At 41.3% G+C, this 26073-nt stretch overlaps 1 protein-coding gene across 1 annotated transcript in view; it reads right to left on the bottom strand.

The window, feature by feature from the left end:
- The window catches only part of SYNE1 (spectrin repeat containing nuclear envelope protein 1), a 302115-nt gene that overhangs the window by 249286 nt on the left and 26756 nt on the right, over positions 1-26073 (bottom strand). The window contains exons 3-5 of the mRNA XM_053382199.1: positions 9520-9581; positions 2541-2636; positions 653-736 (exon numbers count right to left, since the gene is read on the bottom strand). Coding sequence (XP_053238174.1) covers positions 653-736; positions 2541-2636; positions 9520-9581 — 242 coding nt within the window. The remainder of the gene's footprint in view (positions 1-652; positions 737-2540; positions 2637-9519; positions 9582-26073) is intronic.

Here is a 26073-nt window from a genome sequence, read left to right on the forward strand (position 1 = left end):
ATCAGACCCAGACCTTCCAATTCTATGATTTTATGAAATATTATTAGCTAATATATTTGTATTCAGTTTTAAAATTCTTTAATTCTTATTCTCTCTCCTTGACCTTTTCCATTTCATATGTTTCTTTAAAAATTATTGTTAGAGAAACAGATTAAATGGAAAAGTCAACCAAGATAAGGCAGTGGCAGCAAAATTTATAGCAGCTGCTTTTAGAATTAGAACCATGCTAATGCACTCTGAGGGACGCGGGTGGCGCTGTGGGTTAAACCACAGAGCCTAGGACTTGCCGATCAGAAGGTCGGCGGTTCGAATCCCCGCGACGGGGTGAGCTCCCGTTGCTCAGTCCCTGCTCCTGCCAACCTAGCAGTTCGAAAGCAAGTGCAAGTAGATAAATAGGTACTGCTCTGGCGGGAAGGTAAATGGCGTTTCCGTGTGCTGCTCTGGTTTGCCAGAAGCGGCTTAGTCATGCTGGCCACATGACCCGGAAGCTGTCTGCGGACAAACGCCGGCTCCCTCGGCCTATAGAGCGAGATGAGCGCGCAACCCCAGAGTCAGGGGTCCCTTTACCTTTACTTAATGCACTCTGAATGAATGTAGTTCATACACAAATTGCAACAGCTGATGCAAACATCTAGCTATCTGTGGGACTTACCCTCCGTCCTTCCAGGAACTTAAGGGCTGTGCCAATGTTGGCTACTCCATGAATTCTCTTCAGCTTTCGGCTTTGTTCACAGGGCTTTTAAAAAGTACAAACAACAAGGACAATTAAGTACCACAATGGCCTGACAATAAGATCCTAAACACACTCCTCTTGAAAGGAAACTCGGTGAATTCTATCAACATTTGCTTCCAAGAAAATGTGCTGATTTCCCCTCCTAAAGTCAATATTCTGATTTTTTAAACAACAACAACATTGACCTTTTAAAGTCCTTCTTATTTTTTTCCTGACTCAGCATTGGCTCCCTACTTCCAGTTATGCATGCAAACCAACTACATATAACTCAATCACTGTAAGGTAATAAAGAAGCTTTATTCCCAGAACAAGCAAGTGGCCAGCCACGCATTCCGAATGTGGTAAAACACAAACCCATTTTATTTTATTTTGTTCTTAATACCTGTTTCTGACAGCTGAAACTTGGAAGAGAATAAATGGTTCTGGAACTAGCCTTATCTATACCTCTTTAATGTCCCACAGTCTTTAAGTCCACACAGTAACTACACTTTAATCAAAATAATCTGTCTCTGCCTTTCAATGTGAATGTGGTGAAACACACTCCAGAGCATTTTGTTAAAATTCTACCACAAGAGGGAGAATTTCCTTATCAAAACAAGAGAGACCATGATCAAATGTGCAATTTAAACAAGTAAAAATAAGAAGGGCCGTGAGAGTCATATGCCTCAAAAAAGATGCTTAGAAGCAAATTTCACTCAGAACATTGTATGTCACTCCACTAAATGGTCTGCAGTCTATGACTAACTTTATGATAAAATTATTTAATTTGCTGAAATCTGTTTCATATTTTATATAGAATGAGTGTTCACAGGTTTCATACAAGTACTTGAGGAATTAGCTCAGGACACTGTCACATACTACTGCCTCTCAGCTGCTTCCCTGCATCCCAGCTGCAGGAGCGTCTCCACCCCCATCGTTCTGCCAGGACACTGAGGTCCAGTGCCGAGGGCCTTCTGGCGGTTCTCTCATTGCAAGAAGCAAAGCTACAGGGAACCAGGCAGAGGGCCTTCTCAGTAGTGGCGCCTGCCCCGTGGAACTCCCTCCCATCAGATGTCAAAGAGATAAACAAGTACCTGACATTCAGAATACATCTTAAGGCAGCCCTGTTTAGGGAAGTTTTTAATGTGTGACATCTTAGTGTATTTTTGGTCTTTGTGGAAGCCACCCAGAGTGACAACAAAGTTGTCAGTGAGATGCACATAACTGAAAGGTTCATCATTTTGTTGCAAACAGTTCCTTGTGAATTGCTACTGCAGACCAGCACTGGCACTTCTAATTGTGTACTTTGAATACCTGCCCTAGCCTGCCTCTGCCCTAATTTGCCCTGAGTTGTAGCAGCTCAGCTTGCCTGAGATGCTGGAATAGATTTCTATTTTCTATTATGTCTGTTGAAGAAACCTGCTTTTGATCAAGCTTTTCTAGTTGTGCTTGGTTTTCCCTCGGTTTTCCCTGGGAAATCCTTGCCTCGCACCCGACTCTGAACCTAAATATCTAAATAGAGATATACCGGTAATTTGCAACCTAAATATCACTTGCTGCCCACTGGACTAGCTCTTTCTGAAACCACTCACTGATTGAACCTGACCTTGCCAGGACTGCTGGTTCATATATTAATCAGAAATTAGAGACTCCATAAAGTTTGTACACATTACTTATTGAGTGGCACGGTGGGGGCGGGGAATCTTGACATTTCTATGCCTAAAAAATGGTCACATATCTGGAGCTACGCTAACATGGCGTATTAATAATGATGATGCAAATTAAAAATACATTATAAATAATATATATGTCATAGGAAAATACTTGCCAGTTTTTGTCCTGAGAGAACCTCCAAAAGGGATATCAATACTATTCCATCTTTGATGTCTTCAAACAGATCATTGACTACCATGGGAGGATTGCGCTGGGAGGAAAAGAAGTGGAAAGAACTCAGATGCAGAAAGTGAGTTATGCATTGTTTCCTTGCCACAGGTTAAGCATCTCTATCCTACTCCCTGCTGCTGGCCGTTCTATTTGCATTTTGAAGATTTCTTGTAAGGGTGGTATAATATATTCAGTGGTGTAGTGGAGAAGAAATGAAGAGGAGCACAGCTCCAGAATGTTGTTGTTTTTTAGAAACCAGCAGTAATAAAAGTCATTTATCAGCATAAAAAGGTAGCCCCTCCATGATCTGGAAACAAAGCTTTAAAATCTCACAATAGTTTGTGACAGATTAATGCAGAGGAAGTCAAAGGATGAGGAAAATAATCAAACAGAAGCTGAACTGTTGTAGAATGGTGACTTTAACCGCATTCTATTGTCTTGAAAATGATGACTATGGACTTGTTATGAAGAAACTACCCATCCAAACTATTTATAGGAATATGCACATGCAAGTGAGCTTGCTCTGTTTATAGCTGGGAATGGTTATTCTGCTTGATGAAGCGGAATAACCCAAAGACTTGCAGAGCCTTTCACTGAAAGAAGGGATTGCCTCATTCTTATATTTTTAAAAGCCTTGTAAGGAGATACAGGATCTACCCCTCGAGGTGTTCTACAAACAGAACACAAAGCAACATGTTTTTGATACAGCATCAGATTTTCTTTTTGTTATGGCATATTTTTCTGATTCTTAGGCAGGGTAAACTGGTTAAGTTTCATAAAGGTAAGAGAAGGCATGACAGCAGAAGCAGTAAGACTGACAATATCATTCTTCTAGCTCATAACTGTTGCAGATATTTACCATATTTGCTGTCTGCTTTACTCTCAAGTCTCAGCAGTGATGTTGACAAATGTCAAACTATTACTGTATGTACACCTACTGTATCTTTTTCTGTCCAATTTTCAAAGAAGCCAAATGCTTTTAACTTACACAAGCACTTGACTCTGTTCATGTAATGCCATCTGAATATATAAATCTTTGTGTGTTCTCTAGCTGCTTGGTGGATAATAGAACAGCATTATCATAAGATCTTAAGATTCCTACTTTATTGCATGCAGTCTGTGCTTATGAAAATGCGTGCCTGTACAGCACACACAAGTCTCCTGTGCTGCTCCTACAGATTAAACGTAGATGACTGGAGGCCTCATAAAGAGTATTTCCCCACAGGATGCTAAGACAACATAACTGGGCATAGCACTCCTATTCTGCAATAGGTTCACAAAGCAGAAAATATTATATCTTACGGCTGGATCTTTTGTTACAGGAGTCACATTGTTTGCTGATACCTGCTGGTTTTGTCTCTTACTGGCCTGTTATTGTAATGGTTCTAGGGGTTGCTCGTGTGTAAGTTGTCGCCACTCCTGGCTAGGTTACCTGGGTGAACCCTTTCTGTCCGGACAGCCTCTCACCCGTGGCTGTCTCAATCGCTGGCAGAATCCGTCAGTGGGCGTTTCTTGAACTTCTTACAGCAAAGAAGTTCTTTGACGCCTAGTCTCCTCCTACTCTCCCTGCGCGGAAGTCTTCTGCGCAGGGAGGGTGTGGGCAGCAGAGGACCCGTGCTCTCCCCGCTGGTCTCCGGCGAGGAGTCCTGGAGCCCCCTCGCCGATTCCCCCATCTGCCCCCCTTCTCCACTGGTGCTACGCTGATTTCCTTCCCCAGCAGATGAGCTGCTTCTCTCCCTACTGGGACCCTCTCCGGCATCCCTCTGGAGCCTTCCCTCCGCCTCTGGCTCCGATGGCAGTTCCCTGACAGTTATAGTTCAATCATATTTAGTAGTGGCTAACCATACAGTTATTCACCATATCAACATCTCTCCTCAGCAAAGGAAGGCTAACACTAGTATGTGAAATAACTCAGGGTGGGTCAAAAATAGCTTCCCGTTTCCACCAGTCCATTTGTCCCCCATGAAAATGATGGGATTGTTATTTGTAGCTTTCAGGAGGCAGAATAAATGTTCCCCAAAATTTTGAAAAGGGGTGGGTGGTTTGGTCACACTTACCTTTCTGATGTTGGGGAGGTGCCCAAGGGTCTTCCTTCAACCTACTCTTTTTTATTTTTTTTAAAATGGGCTCCTGATCATACAGAAAGTCTGATTTCCCATGGGCCAGGCAGGAATATCTCTGAGTACATGGTTCCCAGGGAAAGCAGAGCACGTTAAAACACTCTCCCTGCTTGGGTGGGAAGGGGGAGACTAGTATGACTATGCCCATGGGATCTATGCTACGTCATGATGCAGGTAGTGTGTTTCTTGCCTAGCCCCAAGAAAATGCAGCCTTGCCCTATGGTTTCAATGCTTTTTGTTAAGGTTGAAGAAGCAGGGTGGTGAAACTTTGACCACCTCATAAAGCAGCGGTTCTCAACCTGTGGGTCCCCAGATGTTGTTGGACTACAACTCACTCTGGCCTTGCTAGCTAGGGGTGATGGGAATTGTAGTCCAACAACATCTGGTGACCCACAGGTTGAGAAAGGCTGTCATAAAGTTAGGTAAGCTAATCATGTCCAAACTTCCTACCCTGGAAATTTGAGGAAAACTTTCACTCCCTTGTATGTTGCAACACTCTTCCCACAAATGGCAGAAAACAGATGACCTGGAACTTGAACCCAGCCCTAGAAATAACTATCTAGTTGGCCCATTCCACATGCTCTGATGCTGCTCTGGCAGTGTAGAAAGCAAACAGAGAAAGCATGAAACCACCCTGATCCTGTAATGCAAGAACTGACTAAAATGGTTTCATTCAGTATTGTTTGTAGGAAATACTCTCCATGAAATATGAAAAAAACCCATTTTCTCATATAAAGCCATTAATAAACACTAAACGACCTTATTTGAGCAATTTTTCCCCCATCTTGTATGTGAATAATTAATAATGAATGTGATAGCTAGAAAGAAGAAAATTGATATGGCCATTTTCTTAGTGGACAAGCTGTCAATATATTCTATAATAAGACTACTAGACTATCATGTAAACTGTTTTGATTTTAATAGAAAAATGCTAGTACACAACAGAAGGCAGATGTTAGCCTGTTGTTAGGCAGATGTTTCACTGCGTGAAAACAAAAATGAACTTAGCACACACACACATGCTACCTACTAATACAGTTGTACCTTGGATCCTGAACACCGTGGAACTCAGACGTTTTGGCTCCCGAACACCGCAAACCCAGAAGTGATTGTTCCAGTTTGCAAACTATTTTTAGAACCTGAACGTCTGCCGCGACTTCCGCCCCTTCCGATTGGCTGCATGAGCTTCCTACAGCCAATCAGAAGCTGTGCTTTGGTTTCCGAACATTTTAGAAGTTGAACGGACTTCCGGAACAGATTCTGTTCGACTTCCAAGGTACGACTGTAGTTCAAGCACAAAGCTATTTATACAGTGGACGCTCAGGTTGCGAATATGATCCATGCGGGAGGCATGTTCGCAACCCGCAGCGCTGCGTCTGAGCACGCGTGGGTTGTGATTCGGCCCTTCTGCGCATGCATGAGCGCCGAAATCTGGAAGTAACCCGTTCCGGTACTTCTGGGTTCAGTGTGGTGCGCAACCAGAAAACGCAGAAACTGAAGCGTCTGTAACCCGAGGTATGACTGTACAGTAGAAATAATACTGATTTAAGTTGGTGAATGTGCTATTAAATCAAGACAGTCTAGCTTTATGAAATTTGCAAGCACAAATGCAAAATTGGTTGTGTAACACAAGGTTTACAACAACTGTGGAAGAGTAATATAAGTTTTATGATAGATATCTGATACAGTAGACCACGTGTGGGCACCTCCAGTGTCCCAGGCCTCCCCATTTGATCTACTAGGCCATTCTGCCAAGCTACACCCACCTTCCATATGCCTGTTATATATGATGTCAGATGCAGGATAGGTAAAAACCTATCCTGGGCAGGGGTGTCTGCAAACCCCATTCAGAGTTCTCCACAAGGCAGCACATTACAAGTGGCTATGCAAGACCTAACAATCAGCTGATTATCACATCTTGGGGGGAGGGGGTTTGAGGTCAGTTATGAGGAGAAGAGGAAGGGGAGTTGAGGGGAACTCTAAGGAGTAGGAAGAGAGGATCTGGGGCAAGCTGTAAGGGGAGAGGGCTGGTCAGGTGTAAAGGGACGGGGGTTGACAGAGGGTGGGGGGTAGGGAAGTTGGCAAGAAATGCTTGCAGGAGAAGCAGCCCCGGCTCCAAAAATAAAAGTGCACTAGTGTCATAGTATTTTAGATCATAACTAATCTTCGTACAATAGCAGCACATATGGTTTGGGGTTTTGATCTCAGCAGGTCTGATATTTACAAGGGTGTGTGAGCATGCAACTCTGCTGTTAAGGAGCCATCATCACAAGTAATTTTGTGAACACAGTAGGAGGCATATGAATTAAGTGGAAGCATTTTTTAAAAGGTCAGCATGTTGGCTTTCCCCACACTGCTTATTCGCTGAAATGCGTAAACTCAGACGTGATTACTAATTAAGCATATGGGTTGTGATGGCTTTGGCAATGGTGATTCTGCCTAATGAAAGTGCTCAATTACACACTCATATACAGACATTCAAGCAATGGGCATGATCTAGAAAAACTCCAGCTCTCCTATTTATTTTAGTTGGAGAGATTTAAGCACTTTCGTAATACATTTGTAGTCCACCTTTTTTTTACTACTATGTGCTATCCACAGAAAAGATATGCCCTGTTGTCCTCAGTTTCATTAAAGACATTTTCACCTAGCCATCAGGTAGCTTTTTAAGCTCTTGTTTCATCCCTATGTATTAGGAACTCTATTTCTGAGACCTCTAGGCTCAAGGTATACATTTTACTTAAAATTAAGTATCACTGAAAGTAGTCAGGATTTTTCCAGGGTAAACATAGCCTTACAGCTGATTCTGTGCATGTTTATGTGTAAAGTTCCAATAATCTCAGTGGTAATTATTAAATTTGCATAGGATTACACAGTGACCAATCAGATGCCTAGAGGAAGCCAGCAAGCAGGATCTGAGCACATCAACACTTGTTTCCAACAACTGGCATTCAGAGTTTTACTGCCTCTGACAGTGGAGGTAAAACATAGCCATCATTACAAGGAGTCATTGACGGCCATATCTGCCATGAATTGTCTAATCCTTTCTTAGCCATTCACGTTGGTGGCCATCACTATTTCTTGTGGAAGTGTTCAGCTATGTGCGTGGTTGATCTAAGATTGCAGTCTTGGTGGTTTCTATTTGCTATAGAGGGGGAATAACTGGGCCTTTCCATAGGGTACTTGAGCTAGGGATTCTTTTTCCTGGGAAGAGATCAGGAATAAGCCTCAGGTACACGTGCTCCTGCTCTTAACTTTCCAGTTCTCCTGCTCTGACTCCAGTGGGAACATAACAAATTAATCAGGATACCCCAGGTTTTGAAACATAGGATCCATCTAGAGCCCTGGGATAACTTTTAGAATGTGAGTTTTATCCCAATAAGATCAAAGAAATAAAAAGTTTAAATGAACACAGGATCTTGAACTTCATCTGTTCTTCCCTTACTAGGTGAGGAAAGAAAGCAATAGGGAAACACACAGGCTCAAAGCCAGCTATTCCTAATATTTCCTTGAGGTTGCAGAGGTGGGAGGATAGCCTCTGAAAATGCCCACAGATATTTTTCAAGAAGTGAAGCCAGAACCTAAAATATTTCTTTGGAAGAATGTATGAAATTGGGATTTTCCTGCCACAATGCCAATTACAACACGATGGGGGTGGGGGGATGGGATGTAAGTTTAACTTGCTTCTAATAATGTACACCATAATCCCCCCAACATTATCCACTCATATTTGGAAACTGAGGCTGGAAAACTGAACTGGAAAAATATTGAGTCATTCCTTTCAAAAGCAACTGTAGTGAAGTAGTGCAGTAACATTTTCATTTCAATACACAATACTGTCACAAATCTTTGATGTGAAGTTAATCCAAATCAAGCATAGATAAATAATGTATTTAAAAGTACATCTCTCTCACACACATATATATTTAGAAATGTAGTCAAAACATTTACAAGGCTAACTTTCCAAGGTTGTCAGTATGAAACTTAGGGTAATACTATATTTTTAGGAATTTGAAATAGAAGCCCTTAGAAGTATAAGTACATCCAATTCTTCAATTTCCCTTTTATTTCCTCCCCAGCATTATACAGGAAACACAAGTTTCTGCTGATAATACCTAGCAACCTCTATTGCCGTACATAGTTTCCACATAGAAGAGTTTTTGGACTTTAAATCATTGCAGTTATGGAAAACTGTATCCGCTTTCCTTCCCTCAAAGCCTCAAACAAATTGGATACAACTACAGAACCATTCCTAACCCTCTGGGAGGAACAGGTCTGAACAGAGAGGCAAAGTCATGGTTGCATCTAAAGCCCTGCCACTCATGTGGGCTGAGGCCGAACTTGCAGAAGTAGTTACACCCACTGAGTCCATTGCCAATCATTGGACAAGCAGAACCTTGTTTGGCCCTGCTCTGCCCCTTTCTTACCCTAGAAACACCCCATTTGTGGAGCTTCCACTAGCTTCCACCAGTGGTAGCTTCCACCTGTCCATCCTTTCAATGGGTGTAGTAGGGATCTCCCCTGCCAGTGAAGAGCAACTAAACCAAGCTGAGCCTGGTGGTGATTGTGGGAAAATTCCGCCACATCTAAATCTCCTTTAGTGTGGTGGGTTTGCTCTGCTGTTTAGGGATTGCTGGCTCTTCAGGGAAGTTTCTAATGACTGATGTTTTAATGCATTTTTAATCTTTTGTTGGAAGCTGCCCAGAGTGGCTGGGGTGGATGGGTGGTGTATAAATAATAAATAATAATAACAATCTGCTAGTTTTACTGTAGGTGGTAGGAAAAATCAGAAAAATGTATTACCTTGGCCAGATGAGTGTTGATCCATTTTGTGAAAGTCCTCTTTTGCACTGACTCCTGCTCATCTAAAAAAGGAATAAAGAGACCATTATGTTGCACTGGTATTATAGTCAGCCTTGTTCTGGCAGTAAAAGCAGATATGCCCAGTTCAGATTTTTTAGGACCCAGTTTTAAAATAAAAACCAGCATACTCATCTGACAAGATGAAGAAAGCAATATATTTAAAGCTTTAGAAAATGGAGGACAACATGTAGAGTGGTACAAAACATACATTCTTTGCATCATGTTATATTTATATATTGATGTCTATTGTCTTTATAAATTGAATGCAGCTCTAAATAATAACAAAATAAAAATTAATCTGAACAGGCATGTGTGCTAGATGGATTTTAATAATGCATTTGATACACTGTACAGCAAGGGTGAAATCTAATGAACAGAACTTTATGGTTTCTAATTCTGGGTATTAACCCTGCTGCATTAAATTACTGCATTAATTTTAACGCAGGCAGGGAGTAGGGATAACAAATGGTGCCTGATCTGGTAAAATTGGCAATGGACCACCAGAAGATTTCAATGAACAAAACCAGCTCTCATCTACGCATATCTGTATATATTCACAGATTTCTCTGTTTGTCATACCATACTATGTAAACGTCTACAAAGTTTGCAAGCTCATCTGCCTTACACACCAACCTGATTACATGCATCCTTTAAGAACAAAACATACTAGCTCTCAGCTTCCTGATCACTTGCTATAGATAATAAGGCATACGATTAATTATTTGCAAGACTATCGCATTAAGTATTTGTAAAGTTATTAAAATTAGTAATGAAACTAGAATGTGATGATTTTCCTATAGGTGCTTGTATAACCATATTGAGTGTAATTACAGAATTATGGGGATTGTCACATTGTATCATAGCAAGCCCCTCCCCTTTCCCCACTGCCCTGTCTTACTTCAAGATTCCTTAAGTATAATTGCCATGAATGCAACCTGGGAGCGGAGGACAGCTCAGTTGGTAGAGCATGAGACTCTTAATTCAGGGTCATGGGTTCAAGCCACACATTGGGCGTAATATTCCTGCATCGCAGGGGTTTGGGCTAGATAATCCTTGTGATCTCAACTCCCTTCCAAGGCAATGGTACCCAAAATGATTCATTAATTGATTAATTGATTAATTATTAATTCCATCTGCTGTATTCAGTTATACACCATGTCACAAATGCTATGGAATGATACGGTAACACAATTTTTTAATTCATTTATTTTTTAAAAAAACATAAAATATAAATATATAAATAAATATAAATAAATGTTTAGATCCTGTCAACTCATATAAATTAACAAGGTGGTGTGCCACAATATATACTAACACATATATTGTATTGGGCTTCCGCTGCTGGAGTGGCTGATTCACCCTGCCCCCCATGGTTTGGCAAGGCTTGATCTCAGTGTTTTGTCCATTTGGATTTGTGAATCAAACTGTTATGTATAAATTAAAATATGTGGCTTCCATTCACCTCCATTTGTTTGTTTGTTTCAACAAAAACAACCCTTTTAGAATATATTAAGCATGTCAAATTACATTTCCAAGGGATTTTGTGGGGGGAGCAAAATAGATTCACTTTCCTCCACAATCCTTTAGGAGGGGGCTTGTCTCTTGCTTCTTAATTATTTTAAGCCAAGTGATGTGCATTCTTGCTTGTACATTTTCAATACATTATCAGTTAAGGTCCTTCTCTTGTTAAGGCACTCAAAACATACCACAGTTCTGGAGAATCCTGTGGACTCTGGACAAGATAATTTCTAATTCCCATACCTCAGATTACAGGCAGTCTGTAACTATTGGATGGAAAGGAAGTGCTGTAAAGTTGAAGACCTTGATTTAAAACAAATAAACAAACAACAAAAACATAGCTGCTGATTTTACGTAGCCTTTTTATCTTTTAAAACCTGAGAATTCGTTCCCACGAATTTGTTTCATTCGCTTTGGTACTCTGAAAACTGCCCCAAAACAAGACGCATAAAGGCTTTTGCCAAGTAAGCCGTCAGAATTATTTCTAGGCATTTCCATAGCAACTCTTTTGCACAGGCATCTCCACCATTGTTCTCATTCTCACAGCTTCTCTTCTGCACATGTGCCCTGGTTTTCACATAGTTTTCAGCAGAGGGAGCAATCGCTTTATATCAGTGTGATAATTATATATATAAAATCAGAGTATAATGAATGTATGCAGTGTGGATTTTTAGGATTGTAACGGCAGGTTGCAGTCTTGATCCCGATGTGTTATGCATACTTTAACATGGAATGGAGGAACAAGATAGAACAGGAAAGGGGTAAAAGTTTATCGTGGTGTTGAAATGATTAGTTTGGTAATTAATGTGGAAGTGATTAATCTGGCAAAACTGTCTGTGCAACAAAAATACAATATCAAGTAGAAAAATGTGTTGGGTAGTTAAAGGTTGGTTGTGGCTTATATAACTTCTGTCTGGTGTGTTAAACAAATTCGGAATAGTTTAATAGCAAATGAGTGTGGTTTTTAATGAGCAGCAAGTTTTATAAAGCTTTCAAGGATCTAGCTCAACCTGCAGCCTAACTTAACTAACTCCCTCCTTCATCCCTCCACTGCAGGTACACTGAGATAGAGGAGCTTTCTTCTTGGTGAACTCAGTCAAAGACTAGTCTTCCTTCTGTCTATGAGCCCTCACAGCTGTCAGGTTAATGTGCCAAAAAACGTGCTTCACATTGTCTCAATCATAAATAACTAAAATATGGATGGACTCTGCCATAAATGTTTGGGTATTTGTGTTTTAATGATTTGCTTGTTTATTCATATACTAACTAACTAACTAACTAACTAAGGACTAACTTAGTTCAAGACTTTTGGATTCATTTCTTATTTCATTTCAGCAATTCTGAAATCAAGCCAGGCTTCCATGTATGACAATACATATATACGTAGCCTAAGGCTCAGAACTGCCAGAGCTTTACCCCAATTAATACTCCGAAACAGTCTCTGAAGTGGATGAATTCTTAAAGCAATTGAAGCAGGCTTCCTATTTTCTTGAAATGCTGTATTTAATAAGCTCACCAGTTTCTGTTATCCTGCCTCAACAAAACCCTGTAATTATTTTGAGGCAATTAGTAACAATTACAACTAATTTAAGAAAACAGCTCATTCGTTTGTATGGTTCGTTTGTATGGTTCGATCAATAGCATGGTGCCATCCTGAAGGCTGCTAGGCTAAGTATATATCACAATACATGGCAGCCTAGCTTGATTTTGCTCACGCTTCAGCCAGTCCCATTACCTTCTGACAGTGGAGAATAGAAACTAATAGGCATTAAAAATAACATACTGAAACAGCAGAGGCTTAGCAAAGTGCAGGGCCATTTTTCTTATATTCACCTTTGAAAACCCCTACATTAAAGAAAAATTCTGATAGAGTGCATGAAATAGCAATGGTTCCTCATTTTATGGGTCTTTCATGAAATTGCAAAGAACCTGTTTCCAAATCAGAGTGATAGCATACATAGGATAGCATAGCAAATGCATGTTATGCCACTTTCAATGGAAAATCATAAACCACAGTCATAATGCAAAGAAGGCACCAAGGCACCAAACAATAATTTGCAAGACACAGTAGCATTTCTTTATAATGGTAAACATTTTAGCTTTATTGAGATTTATTTCTTTGGAAACTGCAGTTAGCTTAACTAAGCTTAACTAAGCTTAACTAACTGCAGTTAGCTTAACTAAGTTTAACTAATTGTGCTTTTATCTTGTAATTTTATCTTGTGAATCACCCTCAGATCTTTTGATGAAGGATGGTGTATAAATCCAATTAATAACAACAACAACAACAACAACAACAACAACAATAGCTATAACAATGAATAGACCAATCAGGCTATGCCACTGCAAGAAATGAACAGTTACATAGAGTATGAGCCAAGTACTCAGAGGATATGGGAATAGCTTAAGAGGTTTTTGTAAAATCCTAAGGTTTTTATACCAGTGGTTAAGTCATCTTTAAAAGTAATTTTTTTAGTCCTTGCACATTAATTAGAAAGTGTGCAGGCAATCATGGTTAATGGACATTCTCAGTAAAACTAGTTACTTTACATAGCGTTTGCTGACCCACAGATATGAATGCCAGAATCATAAATAGTGCCTAGTTGCAAAATTGCTTCTTGGATATGTTCCTGCATAAATGCTCCAACATTTGGCATGATCTTGCCTTAGTTGAATATACATATATAAAATCAGCCTAATCATTATGGAAATAAGAGCCTCCTCACACTGAACTCAGGCACGTTAACCAAGCCAAGATTGTGGGAAGTACTGCAGTAGCAATATCACAGTGCATACTGACTTCTGTTATAGCAGGTGGTATGTACTGTTTCATCACAGCAATGTGAAAAAGGATGCATTAATAAAACCAGTTATCTCTCCATTGTGACACGATGTCTGCAGATAGGAAAATTTGTGTGTCTCATTTCACCCACAAAATGAAGAGGATGTGGCACAGGTAACCAAAGAAACTGGTCACTAGACAAAACCAAAGATAATCATAGCTTAGAATGCATTCCAGATGCCCAGCAACTAGGACAAAGACGAAATACCGTACATTGTTGTTGAAACTGGTGAAATCTATAAAGAAACTTACTTAAAACTGAGGTCTACTGCACTGGCAATCCTCCTTCTTGCTACATTGTGTAGTATTTCTTTTTTAATTCAATGAAACAACCACTTATCAGAAGTGTACTGGTCAGCTTGAGTAATAGTGACAGGCTCTATCCCTTATTATAGTATTGGATTTCAGCTCATCACATTTGTGTAACACTGCTGTGGCATTTGGTCAGCTTAATCACGATGAGTGTTCAGGGGCCAGATGAAAGCATGTTAATGGCTTTTAACACCTGCGGATGCTTTTCCAAATGAGCAATTCACCCAAGAGGATAGGATCACAGTCAAGAGCTCTATAGTTGTGTACAACAGAGAAACAGCCAGCAGTTGCAAGTTTTGAATTTGGAAAATAAGAAACTGAGTTTTATAGTGGGAATTAGCCAAACCAAGGTTCAGCTTTCGAAAAGGAAGGCTGCACCAGGTGATGTTCAGAAATCTGATGCCATATCAGCAACTTTCCTCCCTGCTGCAGGAATGCCTATTTACTTCCAGAATGTCAAATTTGTAAACAATCTTTACAAACAAGATGATCATCACAAAAATAAATAAATGATGCACTAATGCTATTTCATTTGAAGGAGAGAGAAAAAAAGAATGAAGAACTTCTCATTGCAAGGCTGAAGCAAGCAACAAACAAAACTTTTTGAGCAATTGGCTTTCTACTATGTCTCCTTTGTGGGTCACTCCCTTTTTCAAGTACAGTAGCCTTGGTATCTCCCTCCCTTCCTCCTCCCTTTCTTAAGGCAAGCTATTATTTGAGTATTATTTTAATTCACATGGGGAAGTACCCTTTCTTATTGTCCATGTTAGAAAACCAAGTAATGTCTCATAAACAAGCATGCCCAGGCAAGTTTTTCTGGACACAGTGCCATAGTACACAGAGCTCAGGCATTTTATTCCTCTACTACATTGTATGACCGATTTCCTTCACAGCTTTGTAAGCTCTTGGCATAGTTTCCTTTCCTATTAGCTTTTACTTCTTTGGAATACACGATATATTTAATCTGCCATAATATATGTATTTTCCCTTGAAAGATAAGAGGTGTCTGAAATCATATGCAAAATGCATATGCAAATCATATGCAAAATGCATATGCAAAATGCACAAAAGGTTACCACAGGAACCTTCTTCAAAAGTCAAGGAAAATGCAGTGGCACCTTAATAACTAATTTATTAGATAAGAACAGAGGAATCTTCCTTATACTGAGTCAAACCATTGGGTCCACCTAGCTCAGCGTTGTCTATACCAACATATAGCAGCTCTATAGGGTTTCAAAGTGGGCCAGTAGTTACTGAGGGAGGGGCTTGGTTAATGTGTATGTGGTAAGAAAGGCATGGCACCAGTTTGAGATTGCTGGCTGATATCTCTATCAGGGTTGATCCTGGCAAATGGATAGCACCCATTGACACAAATCTAATGGGGTAATCCTACCAGGATTCCATTCAGGGATGTTCTATGGCCTGTCAGCTCCTAGCTGGGCTTTCGGATCCACTCAACCCTGAGGTTTAGACTAAGGACCTGACCTCATGCCTTTTTTCACCAAAAGTGGTTACAATTGCTATGAGGAAGGCAAAAACCCCAGACAGGCCCAATACGTCTACTGGCAAATTCCTTCCTGGTCTGGAATTCCTTCCTTCCTGGCCTGGAATACGGCGACTGAGCAGTTCCACAACAAGGTCATATATGTGCACTACCTGCTTACCACTGGGCATGTCCACAATATGCAGGGTGGTTGGGAAAACCAATTCCGACTGCACTGCCAGGTACCAGCATAACCGGCTTTTATGCCCCACAAGCAGACTCGACTGAAAACTGGTTCAGCCAGGTCTGCCAACAAGGCATTGCCCAACTCTCTGGGCCTCTGGCAAATTTAAATTTAAAATTCTTTGGTGGGATATCCTGCCAGTCCCCACAGCCAGGTGAGGTCAGTCCTGATGTCACCTGACCACATGGGCTAACTACCACTGTCCCTCAGCTCCCTGGCAGTTGTACTGGGCCACAGTGGCCGCTACCATTGGAATTACAGTATATTGCTTTTTCATAAGCAGGGGTAAGTTCCAGACATGTTCCAGAAATAAAGGGGGCATAGAGAGGAGAAAACGGAATTGGGGCCTCTTTCTTCACACTGCATCCATGCATTGAGATTAAAGTCCTTTCTCATTTAGTTTCTCTATATGTGTACACACACACACATACAATGGCTCTGGTTGAACTAGCCTAGTCTGTCCTCCTTGCTTGCATGTTACCCTCCTTTCTCCAGCGTGGCAGCAAGGAGGAGGTCAGGAGCTTTAGCTTCTATGTTAGATTAATCTCAGTTTAGCATGTCATCTGAACTCTAAACTGTCCCCAAGAAGCAATTGCACAGCCCTTAATATAGGCATAACAAATTATTACAATATGACATATTCGTCCTGTGGCAAGTCATATTTTAAGTAAGAGTAATGCAGCATGACAGTAGGCCTAATAATGCTTTGAAGATGGAATGCTTTAACATATATAGTACAATCATATAAACTGGGTACACACTCCCAGTTGCTCTGCATCCAGTTCTCTCCCATCACTGGTATAGGACATGGGCTAGTTTTTGGGTGTAAAAATGGTGTCAGGGAGGAATTTTGCTGGGGAAACCTGGATGTACAGGTATGCAATGGAAAAAGCAGCGAAAACAGCTTCGAAAGCTAAAAATCACCTTTGGGAGAGGTTCCCAATAAAAGCTCAATTTTTGGGGGTGAGTTTCTTAAAAAAGCTCAACAACTTTGTGGGTGTCAGGAATTTTACTTTTTGCTGGAAGCAGAGTATGAGACACTTAATCTCAGGGTCGTGGGTTCAAGCACCACTTTGGGAAATAAATAAAATAAAATAAAATAAAATAAAGCAATTCCTGCATTGCAGGGGGCTGGACTATATGACCCTTGTGGTCCCTTTCATAGAATTGTATTCTATGAAAATGGCTTTACATGATCAGGGATCCTGCATAATTGAGGAGCATCTGGTTTATTCTATTTTCAGCCATTATAAAGATTTGTCATTGCTGAGTCTCTTGCACAGATACACAAGACTGCCAAATCATATATAAATTCTGATCGTCCGCCCCCTTAGTAGTAACAGTTTAAGAAATAAGTGTTTAAAATGCTATATTTTAAGTGCCTCTGCTTTTTAAAAACAATTAGACTAGTACTTCAGTTTTGGGAAAACTATACATGGAAGGTCATAATAAATTCTGAGAGGGAGAAACTAATTACCTATATACTAATCTCTACCAGGGAACCTGCATCAATCTGGCTTCTTGTCACCTTTGCTTTTTAGGAAGCATTCTGGTATTGCTGCTAAACCTGGAAAGCTTGTCAGTTTGGTGATGCACATATGGTGCACTGAATAAATGAGCTATGATTAATTTCCAAGCAGTTAAATGACAAACACACTCCATCTGCAGAGGAAAACAAAATGAAGATGTCCTTGATTCTTTGTTTTTGGCCTGCCTTTTTATTTATGGACAGATCAGTATGTGCATCCAAAGAAAAACTGATTAGTGTGGGCATGTGAGCTGTGACTTTCCTTCTTACAAATAACTGCAAGATACATTGACAGTTGTTTTCTGTGACAGCAAAGCCCAGCATAAAGTATTGTGGTAGATATTGGCAAAAAGAATTCAAGAGGTCAAAAACATAAAGCACAAAAATGTCTAGCATGTAATGAAAGTGACCTAAGGTATTAATAAAATTTAAGAAGAGAATATGGGGTTATTGACAAGAGGTTATTCCACTATAAGCTACTATATGTCAGTTGCTTCATAAAGCTAGACAATCTCAAGTTATATTTTCGATTTTAATTCTTTTTGAATGTTTTAAACACTTGTTTTAACTGTTTTGCTGATAATTTTATTGTTTTATTCTTTACATAAACTGCTTCAAGGTTTTATTGCAATCAATAAATGTTGCAGAAATGTTGTGAAATGAAATAAAATAAGCCAAAGCCCCTTAAACTAAAGTACTAAAGTTTACTGAAAAAGCACGTGTTTATTCAGAAATATCTGCTTCATTAATAAATGTGATGAATTGCAATCATAGTTAGATCTCCCTGCATCATACTTTAATATTATTTAGACAGAAGTCTACCCATTCTCCCAGCTAATATCATGGCCACAGCAGCTGCCTGCACCAGATGAGAATGAGGGAAAATAAACATTTGACATTACTGTAACAACTAGGGCAGGAGTGTGGAATTTCAGTCCTAAGGACCAAATATGGTTCTCTGTGCCCCCAGATTCCTCTATCCCTAGGTCCATGCCCCCTCAAGCCACAGCCACCCACACTCTCTTTGACTGCTTTTGCCTGGCTAGGATGTACCCTTTCATTGTTATTCTGTCTCTTGATTCCCTGGTGACTGAAGGTGCATGCGTGTAGAAGTCTCTGTCTTTTTTATAGGTGAAATGTATAGCAGCAAGAGTCATCTCCATTGATTAGCCTGCTTTTGTCGCTGATTCTACCCACTATTGTCATGCGGTCCCCAAAAGGGAATGTGAGTCTTTTAAACATTTGATTTTAAAATTAGGTGTCTTTTACTTTTCATTTTAACCAGTGCAGACTGTTCATTGAAATTACAGACACAAGAAAATAAATTAAAATATCAGATGTTTAGGTAGAGTCAGGATTAGTTCATATGATAAATTTTTATGAAAGTGTGTTTAATCAGAACACAATCTGTCAAAAAGAGCTAATGTTTCAGGTATATTATAGGAAGATGCATACAAGTCACAGTAGAAGTAATCATTATTTGACAAGGCACTCTCCCTTTCTTCCACCAAAAATACACTAAAACATGTCTGAAACACCCATTTATCATGGTAGTTATATTTTCTACCCTGATTTCATTTTTGGAACACTGATGATGGGTGGAGGGCTGTGGAAACCAGAAACATGACTATGACTTCATCTGTTCCTGGTAAAACAAAACAATTAGACCTCCTACACTGTGAGTGTTAATGATGTCAGATTGTTTTTATAGTGTGCCTTAAGCCGAATTCACTTTAAAGGGGGGGGAGTAAAACATGTGTTGTATCTTACAATTCCAAACAGCACTTCTAATACAAACAAACCACATTTTAAAGATTTGTGAATTCTGCCTAATTTAGTTGTGCTTCACATATAACTGGAATTTCCACCCCTATTCATTTTATTGTTTTAGTTCTTCCTGGGTTTTTGGCTGGCATTTATAGTTTTGTAAGTCACCATGATATTTTTTTTTAAAAAATATGATGATTCATAAAAACATACACAGTTGTAGGGAAATAAATGTTTAACTCAACCAAGTGTTTATAATGCAAAGGGTACAATACACCGCATAGGCAAGTGATTTCAAGTCACCACCCCACCCCTCCTTTTCCCCTTCTTTAGAGACAAAAAACATTTCTCCCCCTCCTATGTATTTTCAGTAGTGTACCCACAGCTGTGAAACTCTGGTTACTACTATTCTTCCTCCCCAGCATGATTCATAACAGCCAGATCTCCACTGCTGCTGCCACACTGCACCACTGAAGCCAACAGCTCAAAAAAAGAAAAAGAAAAAAATGGAAGGGGGAGTTGCAGGGGGTTGACAAAGGAGACTTAATTTGCACCTTCACTTACATTTCATTTTGGAGTTACAACCTTCCCCCCGCCAAAGCTCACACCCCACTCCCAAATTCAGCTGAAACTCTGAAGCAAAATGATAGCTGAGTTGGTAAAGCTTGAGAGTCTTGAACGTGAGGCTCAAGCCCCACACTGGGCAAAAGATTCCTGCATTGCGGGCACTTGGACTAGATGACCCTCGTGGTCCCTTCCAACTCTACAATAAACTCCAGAGGTTTTTCTCACTTGCCTAAGCTCTCATCCAGAAAACCTGGGAAGCAATTTTGATTTGGTGATGTCACATTACTCACACATCAGTAGTGCATCGTATCAATATCTACATCAATAAAATAAATGAAAGAGTACATTAGAAAGAATAATTTCTTCCTGTTGCCCCAGGTCCACTATCTTTCTATCAAGTGAGCAACTGCAGTGATCTAGGTGGTAACTCGGCAACACGGCAATAAAAACGCAGATCAGCCAATCTGAAACACACTTGAGAGCACAGACCAGGATTCCAGCCTTGAAGTTTTTAACAAAAGCCTATTCTTCTGTATTAAATAGACAGCTCCATTTGAGCTATCCTGCCTCTGCTCTCTTCTTTCTGCATGTAATATGAAAAGACTTTCTCACAACTAACTTTCTGCAGAAGGCCGTCATGAGTAATACAATTTCTGCTCTAAGTCGCTGTATTTCTTCATTTAGTACCTAGGAAAAAAAGACATTAATGTACACTATGAGTAGCTATTTCTGGCTACATCAGAGTCAACTACCTACTTGGGACCAACTGCCATTCCTCTTCTTTCCACAGAGACTTCCAGCCGGTACCTGATTTTGCTTATTTTCCTCTTCCCTCTCCATTTCTTTTAAATTGTATTCCTTAGATTGTAAGCCGTTACTATAAACTGTAAAACACTCCAAGTGCCTTAATAGACATAAAGTATTTAAATATATGGCAGTGGAAGACAGGAGTGCCTGGCGTGCTCTGGTCCATGGGGTCACGAAGAGTCGGACACGACTAAACAACAAAATTTAAATATATAATGCATACTTTCCCCCAAATTAGCCCGTGTTTCATTTTGGTACTTCGTACAGCACAATGCAATTCTGTTATAAAAATTACATATTTTAGTCATTCCAGATTTCCCTTTTTGTCCTGGATGTGGTATAGTTTATTGTAACATGAAACAATTATGCAACAAAATGCAATCTTAGGAAATGTTGGCTGACTACTTAGTTAAACTTTAGTGATTTTTTTTTTCCTTTTACAGATTTACAATATGTCTGTTAGTACATCCAAGACAAAAACCTTCTAGGTTTTCCATTACTGGAAATTTCCTTGCTGAGTAGTCAGATTTAATAGCAGGCATAATTAATTACCTCTGGAAAAGTGGGAAGAAAAATTACAGTATTTAATTTTATGTTCTGTTAAGTATAGGGAGCTAGGAGCCAATGTAAACCTGAAGTGTCTAATGCAGAAAGCAGTTCAGCTTCATATCATTTTCTCCATCATTTTCTCATTTTCTTTCATACTGCTTGCCTCTACCCATTCCTTGTTGTGCAGACAGTGTGTGGGATTCAAAGCTACTGGAAATGGGCTGTGTTTTAAAGAAGGATTATAGACCCACTAAGACCACCTGCAATTTTGTAAAATAAGGAACATGAAAATAGTAATCTACTTGTGGTCTTGAGACAATAAGCTTCTCACATAAAGCTGTCATGATGGATTGTCCCTCCTTGGCTTATTTAGCTGCAGTTCAGAGTATACAGCTGAATTATTGGGGTAGACACAGCGCTGGAACACCTTTTATTGTTACTCAACCTGTTTGTTAAATGTGACTGTCATGGCCCTAGGCTATTACTCAATAAACACAAAACAAAACAAAAGGGTGAGGCAGGGAAGCCCAACCCCCACTAGTCCTTGCGGACTTAGACCACACACTCCATACACACACACATTTGGATTGTTAGGATATTTCCGTTCCACCTTAAAAGGGAGCAGGATGTTTGTATAACAGCCTGCGTAAGTTCCTGTCTCACAGGATGTTTATGTTGTAAGTTCGTTTCGTTTTTGCCCGTCTTGCCTGAGCAGTCGGAGGAGACGGTCATGATTTCTTTGTTCTGACCAATGCCTAATAAACTGTAAATATGCATGTTCTGCTCTCTGCTTGTGCAACTTCCTGCTGTGTGAATTCTGCTGATATAGTGTGCACTAAGCCTGAGGCTTAGTGTCGCTGAATTGCTGATATTGCCTGACTACGGGAGGTCGATGGATCGTCCGGCACCGAGCTTGGGGGCCAAGATGGACTTTATCTCCCTGGCAGTATCCCAACAACAAGGTTATGGGCCCAGATTCACGGCACTTGCAGAAGAGTAAGACAGCGACAGACTGCTGAAAGGTATGTGCTGGGAAAGTGAAAGCAGAGGCTTTTCTGCCGCGGAAGAAGTCTTTGATGTCCGGCAAAATTAATTGGCCTGGGAGCCGAGCCAGAGGCATCGTGATTAATGAGCTGCCGAGATAAGAAGTCTTAGAAGGCAATAAAGGCTCACGGCTAAAGCAAAAAGCTGGAATGGAGATTTTCCAAGCTTCTGAGGCCTCTGAGTGTCCTAAGTTAAATCGGCACAATTATCAGAGCTGGGCAAAATGGTGTGAGAGTTTGCTGCGTCAGTTTGGAGTCTGGCATACTATATCAGAAGCCACTCCAGTTCCTCGGACAGAGAAATGGCAGGCCCAGGATTCGAAGGCCGTGGATATCATTGTCTTATCCGTCTCTCTGGAGGAAATAAAGACGCTTGCTGGAAATCTCACGGCACGTGACATGTGGGATGCTTTGAAAAAGGCCCACCAGCCAATAATCCCAGCCCAGTGTTTGAATGCATCGGAGGTCCTGGCTGTTTCCCAGAATGCGAGTGAATGCAGAGATGCCGAGGGCACCGGTTGCAAGCTGCAGGGGGAGCTGACTGTGATGTCATCCCAGGCAGCATTCCAGCCTCCAGGGGGAGCCAAGGAGTCGGCAGCTGAGAGCTCTGTTTCCCATGGGAGCCAAGGTCAACTTTGCAGAGGCCGGAAGGCCAGAAGTAAACAGAGACAAAAGCCTGCAGATGGCCCGAAGCAGAAGGGGGGTGAAAAGCCCTCGCCAGTGGAAAACAAGGCTTTGTTTGCTGGCACAGCTTCACCAAAGGCTAAAGGCACGTCTGATGGCCAGGAGCAGGGGGGCAAGTTGCAAAAGCCCTCGCCAGTGGAAAACAAGGCTATGTTTGCTGGCACAGCTCCACCAAAGGCTAAAGGCACGTCTGATGGCCAGGAGCAGGGGGGCAAGTTGCAAAAGCCCTCGCCAGTGGAAAACACGGCTATGTTTGCTGGCACAGCTTCACCAAAGGCTAAAGGCAAGCTGCAAAAGCCCACGCTGGTGGAAAACAAGGTTTTGTTTGCCAGCAAATCTGCTTCGAAGGGGAAGGCCAGGTTTATTGTGGACTCTGCGGCCACGCGCCATCTCACCAAAGACCGCCATCTGTTCATCTCCTTCACACCTCAAGATGGAGAGGTCCAGCTGGCTGATGGAAGGACTTTGCAAGCTACAGGAGTTGGGACTGTGAAACTTGAAAGTCTGCATACTACGATTAGTAATGTTCTTTTTGTTCCAGGAGCTGTGGACAATTTGATAAGTGTACCACAGCTGACTGGGCGTGGTTTTGAGGTATCCTTCAAGAAGACTATCTGTGTCATCAGAAAAGGCAAAGAGGACATGTGGCATGCAAAGTTGATGGATGGTTTGTTCTGTCTAACTTATGATGACAATGGTGTTGCTATGTCTAATGCTGATACTTGTTGTGTTGCACAAACTAACAAGGTTCTTCATGCAGGTTGCATTCATGATGCACATCGAAGGTTTTGTCACCTCTCTTGGCAAGCGCTAGCCAAGATGCCTGGGTTGGTTGAAGGTTTGGACATCAAACCTTGCAAATTTCACATGAAATGTGTATCTTGTGCAGAGAACAAGGTGAAGGTTGCTCCAAAAGGCAAGGAGTCTAGCAGGCAGGCTTCCAAACCCTACCAGCTAGTTCACGCAGACCTGGTAGGCCCTCTAGCGCCCTCTTTGGGAGGAGCAAGGTACTTCATGGTTCTAATTGATTCTTTTTCCAGGTACATTCATGTGTTTATGCTCGAGCAGAAATCGCAAGCATTTCCTAAGTTCAAGGCATTCTGTGCTTGGTTGGAGAATGCTCACGGTAAACGTATTGGCTGTCTGTTTACTGATCGAGGCGGGGAATTCACTTCTCAGCAGTTTGAAGCTTTCCTGACTGAGAAGGGAATCCAGCATGATTTGTCAACGCCTAGATCGCCATGGATGAATGGGCTTGCGGAGAGAGCAAATCAAACGTTGCTGCAAGGGATAAAAACCTTGTTGCATGATGCCAATCTCCCTGAGAAGTTTTGGGGGGAGGCTCTGGCGAATTTTGTTTATTCTTTTAACAGGAGACTGTCATCACCTATTGGTTGTACTCCCTATGAGAAGATGTATGGGAGGAAACCTAATGTCAAGCACTTGAGAATCTTTGGTTCTGACATGTGGGTACACACCCCACAAAGCAACAAGCTTGGGAAGCGTGGAGCACATGGTTTGTTCATGGGGTACGAAAAAGGTGCATACAGAGTATGGATGACTAACTCTAAATCCATAAAGTTCACAAGGAGTGTTGAGTACAATCCTAAGTGGGGGGAAAATGTGGGAATTTTCCAGAGTTACCCAGAGGAGGATGAAGGTGATGTGAAGAAAGCAGATCATGCTGAGAAAGCTGAGGAAACTGAGGATGAGGATGATGATGATGATGATCAGAGTTCGGATTCCAGTTCAGTGGGCGGCGCTGCTGCTGCTGTCAGTGACAGTGATGACACAGCAGACTACAAGAGCGCAAAGGCCTCAGTCAGACCATCTGATGAGTCTGACAATGAACTGGAAGAGCCACTGTTCACCATTGGTCACTATTCTCCTAAGAAGGAGGAGATGAGTCCAGAAGACTTGCGTCTGGTTCGCAGGTCTGAAAGGGCGACCAAAGGCAAACCTCCAAAGAGATTTGCTGATGAGTTTGCTAAGATGGCAACTGCTGTTCTTAGTAGCTCAGAGAAGGTGTGGGAACCTTCAAGCTTCAAAGAGGTCCAGGAGTTAACCTCTAAAGATGCTGAGCCTTGGCTTAATGCCATGAAGGCTGAAGTTGATTCCTTAAACAGGAATCAGACTTGGGAACTGGTACCGGTAGTCCCAGGAATGAGACTGGTTGGCAGCAAATGGGTCTTCAAGGCCAAGACAGACCAGAATGGCAAGGTTGTCAGACACAAAGCCAGATTGGTTGCCAGAGGTTTTTCACAGGTACCAGGGCAGGATTACCACGAGACCTACTCACCCACGGTCAAATATGAGAGCATTCGGCTGATGCTCAAGATCGCTGCGGAGGAGAAACTGCATGTTTCCCATCATGACATAAATACAGCTTTTTTGTACGGGATTTTGAACGAGCAGCTGTACATGCTTCCACCTGATGGGATGCAGATACAGAAGGGAATGGTCTGTAAACTGCGGAAATCCTTGTATGGTCTCAAGCAGAGTGCCAGGTGTTGGAACACAAAACTCACTGAAACGTTGCTTTCTCTAGGTTTTCACCAGGGCAAAGCTGATCCATGTGTGTTTGTCAAGGAGGAGGGGCAAAACAAACTGTATTGTTTATGTTTTGTTGATGATCTTCTAATGTTTTGGAAGAATCAGGCTTTCTACCAAAGCACCCTAGCTCAGCTGAAGGAGCACTTTGACATGAAGGATCTTGGTGAGGTATCCAACTATCTTTCTCTGCAGGTGGAGAGGGACCAAGCAGGCAATTTTCTGGTACACCAAACACAGAAAATTGCTGATGTATTAACCAGGTTGAATTTGGTTGATGCAAACCCAGCAGACACACCGATGGTGACAGGTTACCAGGTAGACAGTACTGCTGAAGCGTTTTCTGACACAACGCTGTACAGATGCATTCTAGGCAAGTTGAATTTCATTGCTAGATGTTCAAGACCTGACATTGCTGTAAGCACTAACCTGCTTAGCAGACATGCTAACAATCCTACTGTTCAGGATTGGAAAGCTCTGAAGCGCATAGCCCGGTATTTGAAAGGGACTATGCACTACAGGCTGAGGTTCACCAGTCAGAAGACTGGAGGTCTTGAAATCTTTGCAGATGCAAGTTTTGGAAGTGACACCACGGATGGT

The sequence above is a fragment of the Podarcis raffonei genome, chromosome 3 (assembly GCF_027172205.1).
Source record: "Podarcis raffonei isolate rPodRaf1 chromosome 3, rPodRaf1.pri, whole genome shotgun sequence".
Taxonomy (NCBI): Eukaryota; Metazoa; Chordata; class Lepidosauria; order Squamata; family Lacertidae; genus Podarcis; species Podarcis raffonei.